The sequence below is a fragment of the Citrus clementina genome, unplaced genomic scaffold (assembly GCF_000493195.1).
Source record: "Citrus clementina cultivar Clemenules unplaced genomic scaffold, Citrus_clementina_v1.0 scaffold_5, whole genome shotgun sequence".
NCBI lineage: Eukaryota > Viridiplantae > Streptophyta > Magnoliopsida > Sapindales > Rutaceae > Citrus > Citrus x clementina.
The window spans coordinates 38,247,875-38,254,452 of NW_006262201.1; the positions used below are offsets into that span (position 1 = coordinate 38,247,875).

Genomic DNA, 6,578 nt, shown 5'->3' on the forward strand with positions numbered 1-6,578 from the left:
AATTGATAGTTATCAATTGTTCGGAAGATAATTCAAACATTAGATGAGAATAATTTTTGGGCTAAGTATATATGCCAGGGGTTATAGCAATTTTTAATTTATGAGTTACCCTTTCCACATGATAAATACAATACTATTAAAAAAAAAAAACTTTTTAAGTGCAAGATGTTAACAAGATAATCCAACCTTGACTAAAATACATAAAACTCGACTTACTGAATAGTTAGGCCCATGATCTTCTTCATTAAGTTCAATATATTGGCAACAAGATCCTTTTAACCATGCGAGTACAAACATGCAGGATTACATGATACGTGTAGCACATAAATCAAATGATCTTAGAAGATTTCCCGTGCCCGTAGCTGAGTAGCATATACATTTTTCACAGCTCATGACAGGAAATTTGAACACAAACTGCTTGATGATTCGAATCGTTTGAAGTAGCATTTTTGAGAAAGAGAAACATATGCATGAAGGAGCGAATATTGGCACTGCCACAGCCTGACACACAAGCTCACTCAAATCCATCAAAGACAAAGCATGGAGTCGCAACGCCTCTCTGCCCTTTGGCTTTTACTGCATCGGCCCACCAGGGACGGTTACATTTCAGCTATCAATGCTCCTGCCATCTGTAGATCGTTATCACCATGGCTGACACGTTCATATGTGACACATAAGCACAGCTGTGGCGTTTATTTCCATATTAGTTCTTCTTCTATACGTATATAAATTCAACTATAGAGTCCCACGATTTTATCATTCAACAAACATTTAAGAAAAAAGATTCTCAGATTTCTTACTCTGTGGTTTGTAACAAGTGTGGAAGAATCCAGTTGATGGATACTAAAACCCCTCCAGCTCCTGCAAAACTTGAGAGGAGACCATCAATCGAAACCGAACCCAAAACTTTGTTTGATGACGAAACGAACTTAGCAAGGGTTCGTGAAATTTTTGCATTTTTTACTTGATTTTATATATGTCTTTAACTAGAATTTCAGAGATAATGAAATTGTTTTCACAGGAGGCAGCGCTGAAAGTGATCAATAGTAAAACCAAAGAGGAAGCATTAAAGATATTTCTAGAGGTATATATATATATATACCTATATACACATCAACTCTTTGTTTTTTTTTTTTTAGTTTTTAAATTAAGCTCATCAGTAATTAATTGTTCAGTTAATGCACGTAAAATACTAATAATTACATATTTTTTTTTGGGTTAAATTTAATGTCTTTAGGGTCTGAAACCTGTTGGAGAAGTTGCAGTGGACCATACTTGGGATTTGAAGCCTTATTCTGATGTGGGTGCATAGAGTGATGGAGGCAAATGGTCTTGTTCTTATTACTGTTTTTCCTAATTCTCGATCGTCTTAAGCAAGTTTGTGTATAATTTGCTAGTAGAACTATGAAATAAGCTTAGTACATACATAAGCCATCAGTCACCTATGTTATGCCATCTTAAATAATTAAATTTTGCCTTTATGTAATTTAAAAAAAAAAAGAGAAAAAAATTGGGGTCTATTGTGTCTATGTTGAATTGATTTCCTCATATCAGTCAACATATTGGTAGATTAAATGGAAATTATTGTCACATTTTTTTTTATAAAAAGAAATCATTTAAGATATAGTTCAATTATAAAAGAGTACAATTTACCTCAAAACTGACCTTGCTAATGTATGAGTAAACATTGCAATTAATCCTCGAAACATGCCTCATTTGAAAATTATTTTTATGATCATGGTGCGGGTGCAAAAATCCTAAACAATAGAATTAAGTTAATTGGGCAGTTAAACAAAAATGAGAGCCGTGATATTTGAACCAACGCCCCTTCGGACCAGAGCCTAAATGTGGCACCATAGACCACGTGGCCAAACGAACTTCAATTATGCTAATTAACTTTTAACTAAAACTAGTTAATGAAAATATCTGTCAACGAACTTGAAGGAGCACAGAAACATTTATACGGATTATTTTATTCAAAATTAAGATTTCAGACTTTTAGTTGAGTTCAGCTAAAATTGAACTTCTGTTGCATTTTTCATCATCAACCATAATCTTACATATATGATTAAAATCATCACACCAATTATGTAAATAAAATTATCCATGTTTAACAAATCAAACATACTATCCGTGCTCTTATTTTTGTTTTGATGTTACCAACTATAATTCTGATCAAATATTTACCTAATTGTTGTGAGACTTAATATTTTTGTCGCATTTGATCTGTAACGAAAAATTTGTCGTATATGATTTGTAGTGAATTATTATTTTTTCCTATAATAGAATGACATAATTAATTAAATTATCGTTCTTGGTCAGATACATGTGTAGTAATGACTTATTAATTATTTTTTTACAACAATTTGATAAGGTTTTCTAAAATTAAATTGAGGATTTGATATTTGATTTATTTGATCTTATTCCTGAACTCACCACTATACTAGCCCTAGATGCTTTGGCAAATTTCAAATACAAAATTTCATATATATTTGATTTCTCTTAAGCCGTCATTTACTTAAAAAAACGGAGATACATTAAAAGAGACCTAATCCTATGTATGCACTCCAATTTTGCTATAGCAACAGCATCATTCGCTAGTCACCTGATTTACATTTCATGATGATCATGGAAAGATTATATATCTTAATTACTTGTAGTAAAACTAACTTAGTAGTGAAGAAGCAAAAACCCAAAAGAAAATAACTCATCCAACTTCCAGAGGACTGTTACGCCAAAGACAAAGCTTTTGTTGCCAAATGTGCGCCTTGATACCTAATTGCTGCCACGTCCGTATGTGCTGTAGTTTTCACAATATATATAGCTCTACTTCTCTATGCCCTTGCCCCTCAAATTGTTAAATCACTTAAGTTCTCTTTTCACTGCTCAAACCCCATTAGTCAGCTATAGGAATGGAAAGCCAGCAGCGATCTTTTGATCAGCATGAGGATGAGAGCAAGTCCTCCATGGAGTCAGAGCCAAAAATAACTCTGACCCAAGAGCAAATTGAACTAGCTATGGTATGCTTTCTCTTAAAATTAATTAACCTTACATAATTATATATTTGTAATACATTGCATATATATGGTCTACTTTTTGTTCGCTAATGATACCATACCAATCAAATTAATTATATTTGTATGTTCACGTATACGTACAGTATGCCATTGCATATATTAAAGCAAGAGAGAAAGAGATGGCTGAGAAGCAGGCGGCCGAAGGAGCGGAGGAGGCCAAGCCAGCGGAGAAATCAAATGATGGATCTGCCAGTACGCCAGTGGCAACAATTCATGAAGTTAATAAACTCTGAAAACACAGACAGTCACAGCCACAGCATCTCTATAATTTGTGTTTTAATTAATTTTATGTTGTCTCTCCTCTCGTATACTCGTCGTACATGTAACAACAATATCAATTATCAATGATAAATTAAAGAGTACTATATATGGCTGGTCATGTTACCGTGTGTCTATTAATTATATGCTAATCGCCTTAATTTTGAATCATTTGAATTTCATGTTTCAATTCTTCACCAAATATTGAGTAATTAATCCTACAACAATTAATTAGACACAGCGTTTTGAACAAAGTATCAGATACATGAAATTAGATGTTCATTGCTACACGCGCGCGCATACACACACACTCACTCATGTGCACAGCTGAAACCCAAATAAGCCTGCCTTAGACTTAGAGGAGAAGATTGATCATGAATGGTTAGCTGGTGATTCAAACAACCAGTAGCAATAAACTAATAATTAGCATGATTATACAAAATCATAATGATTAGAAAGACTACATGACAATCCTTGCGGGATATTGGGAGAAGACGATAACTAAGCAGCTGAAACCCTAATTTATAAAGACCGAAACAACTCATCATCATCTGTAGAGCAGACGACGGTTACATTACGCTCAAAGACAAAGCGTTTGTTGCCAAAAGTGCAGTATCTTTGTCGCCATTCGTAGCATGGCTGCCACCTCAAGACATCCATCAATTTAGATGCTTTTGACTTGACAAAACGAAAAGAGGTATTTACTTATTTGTTAGAAAGGGAGGAATATATTATGAATTTCTTCAACTTGGGCTAGGGGCAGCCCAATTTCATCTAGACCCATTCTTGATTAGCCCAGACACCAAGTCATCCAATTTCTGAGTTATTGTTCAGCAAAACTTAGGGCTATACTGCCAGGGATAATGTATCTAAACTTTTAGTAGATCTCATATTATAATAATTGAAAGAAAAAAGATATATATTATTTCTTACCCCTTATTACAGTTATGAATGTAAACAAACTAATGAAGGAAAATTAAATTACGCTATGGCCATTGACAAACAATAACTATGTGTGCCGTGGGTTATGCCAAATCTAGGCTCTATTGAGGATCATTCACTCAACATCTCACATTAATTGTTTTTGAGTTTTGTTATTAAAGTTGCATATTAAATTAGATATAGTTGATTGACAAATTGCATTCACGGTCCGAGAACCAAAGTCAATTTCCATAAATTTAACTTGAAAAAGACGCGCAGCAGGTAGAGCTTTTGCATACAAGTTTTGTGCGGTCACGAACCTCAAATATTTATCTATACACACGCTCTAATTAGCATGTACTACCCACTAAATGCATATAACCATTTAGATTTTGCTGATATATTCATGAATCTTAAATCTTTATTATGTTCATGTTTTTACTAGTTCAAGGATGCCCCAGCCCCCAGTTGTGTTTGGAACGTCACCGTCCATAATTTGGAATGGAAAATACTAGACTTAAAAAGTACGATTCACTTGGAAAATTGCAAATTGAAGCCAGTCAAAATATCATTTCACATGATTCACTTACACATCTTATCTCTGTCTTGTCTACATTTCATCATCTAATTTCATTGGGAAAGTACAAAATTACATCAGAAAAAAAGAGGTGCGGTGGGGCGCCCGCGCCCGACGGGTACTGATCATAGACAAAGTGGTAAAATTTGAGGCAAAATCTCTTAGGAATGGTGCCCAGATTCTGCACTTCAAACTTGTTCAACTAGAGCCCCGTTGCCGTTAGCCATCTTGGTTCCTTCTAATGGTTTCTCTTGGCCCATTTCAACAGACCCATTTGCTGCCGATGGTTTCTCAGGCTCACCCTTCTTGTGATAGATGAAGTACAAAATCAACTGCATTGTGCCTAGCCCACACCCAAATCCATTGGGAACCTGCAATATTAATTTACTCAAAACATGAAATGAACAAGAATAATCATAATTCTCCAGAATTCAAGAACAGTGAGGTCAAAAAATATAAAACTTACGGCCACAAAAGGGTCACGGCCAAGAAGGCCAAACACGAACCAAGAGGTGCCACACAGGAAGACAAATAGTGACAAGAAAAATGGCATGAACTCAACACTCTTTGTTTTAATCACCATTCTCTGCATAACACTCACATACAAAAAAAAAATGCTCATAAATATAATCTGAAGCCAATTGAATACTTATTTTGAAACAATTGAGACAATAAAAGGACTAAAATTAATTAATTAAATTAAGTGAGCTTACCATGATAGAAAGAGGTGAGGCATACATGATAATAGAGAAAATGGTAGCAGCAAAGCCACAGAAAATCTTTCTAGCGTTGCCATGAAAGGCTAAGAGAGACACCAAGGCAACAGCAGCGAAGACTGTGAGAACAAGCATGAAAAGCCCAAAGATTTTCGCTTTCTCCTTCTTTGGCGCAAAGAGTAGGAAGATCAAAACATATATGATCTCAATTGCTGAACCAGTTCCATTGATTGTTGATACCAAAATGTTGTTCTTCGACACAAAAGGGAGACCATACCTGAAATATAGCCAAAAATTGGGTTAAAAAGCAAAATCTTTAAAAAAGTTGCAAAGCCGGGCGGTTTCATAAAGAAATTAACAAGAAACCCACCAGGCAGAGAGGAGACAATTAAGCAAGGTCATCACATAAGGAATTCCAGAGAATTGCTCTGTGGATTTCCTTCTTACAATCCTCCTAAATGTGATTCTGCATCAAAGATTTTCTTCAGAAAGAAAAAAAAAAAAAAATACCAGAAAAGCAAAAACTAACTGCTTTCTCGGTTACCCTTTCCAAGAAAAGATCAAGAATTGGTAGAAACTAAGTTCTGAAAAAGAAAGGGAAAACAAGAGTACCCAAACTAAAGAAAAGTAACATAATCAAGAACTCAAAAATCTGCGAAGATAAACCCCGAAAAAAAAAAAACACACAAAAACAAAAGTTGGTCGTTTTTGTATGCTTACGTTGGAGCCAAGAAGAGAAATAAAGCAGTAGCATTTCCTGGCAACAAAAACACAAAGAAAACGCAAAATCAAAACAAGCCAAGAAACGTAAACCAAGAAACAAAATAGCAGAAAGAACATATAAAAGCTCACCAAAAACACCGAACAAGAAATGTGCAATATCCATTATCTTCTTCTTCGAATCTTATCTTCAGTGAAAGAAGGGAAAGGAACTCAGATGAGGAAAGCACTCAAGAAAATGAAAACAAGCACGAGTTTCTTTGTGAAATGCAAAATGACTTGTGGGTAGCAGACTAGAAGCAAAAGCGG

At 34.8% G+C, this 6,578-nt stretch overlaps 1 protein-coding gene across 1 annotated transcript; it reads right to left on the reverse strand.

Annotated features, from left to right (window-relative positions):
• Nucleotides 1-4,794: 4,794 nt before the first annotated feature.
• On the reverse strand, nt 4,795-6,578 carry LOC18040441 (bidirectional sugar transporter SWEET1). The gene is made up of 6 exons (XM_006434296.2): nt 6,402-6,578; nt 6,270-6,306; nt 5,920-6,015; nt 5,547-5,826; nt 5,300-5,419; nt 4,795-5,204 (listed from the first exon to the last, which is right to left on the reverse strand). Exons 1-6 carry the CDS (start codon nt 6,433-6,435, stop codon nt 5,022-5,024), a joined length of 750 nt encoding a protein of 249 aa, XP_006434359.1. The 5' UTR covers nt 6,436-6,578; the 3' UTR covers nt 4,795-5,021.

What these genes read in the sequence shown, in the direction of transcription:
- LOC18040441 (XM_006434296.2), bottom strand. Translation starts at nt 6,435, where the DNA reads ATGGATATTGCACATTTCTTGTTCGGTGTTTTTG. An exon ending in TTTCTTGTTCGGTGTTTTTG is followed by an intron (nt 6,307 to 6,401) that starts GTGAGCTTTTAT and finishes TTTTGTTGCCAG; the next exon opens with GAAATGCTACTGCTTTATTT. An exon ending in GCCGTGACCCTTTTGTGGCC is followed by an intron (nt 5,205 to 5,299) that starts GTAAGTTTTATA and finishes TTAATATTGCAG; the next exon opens with GTTCCCAATGGATTTGGGTG.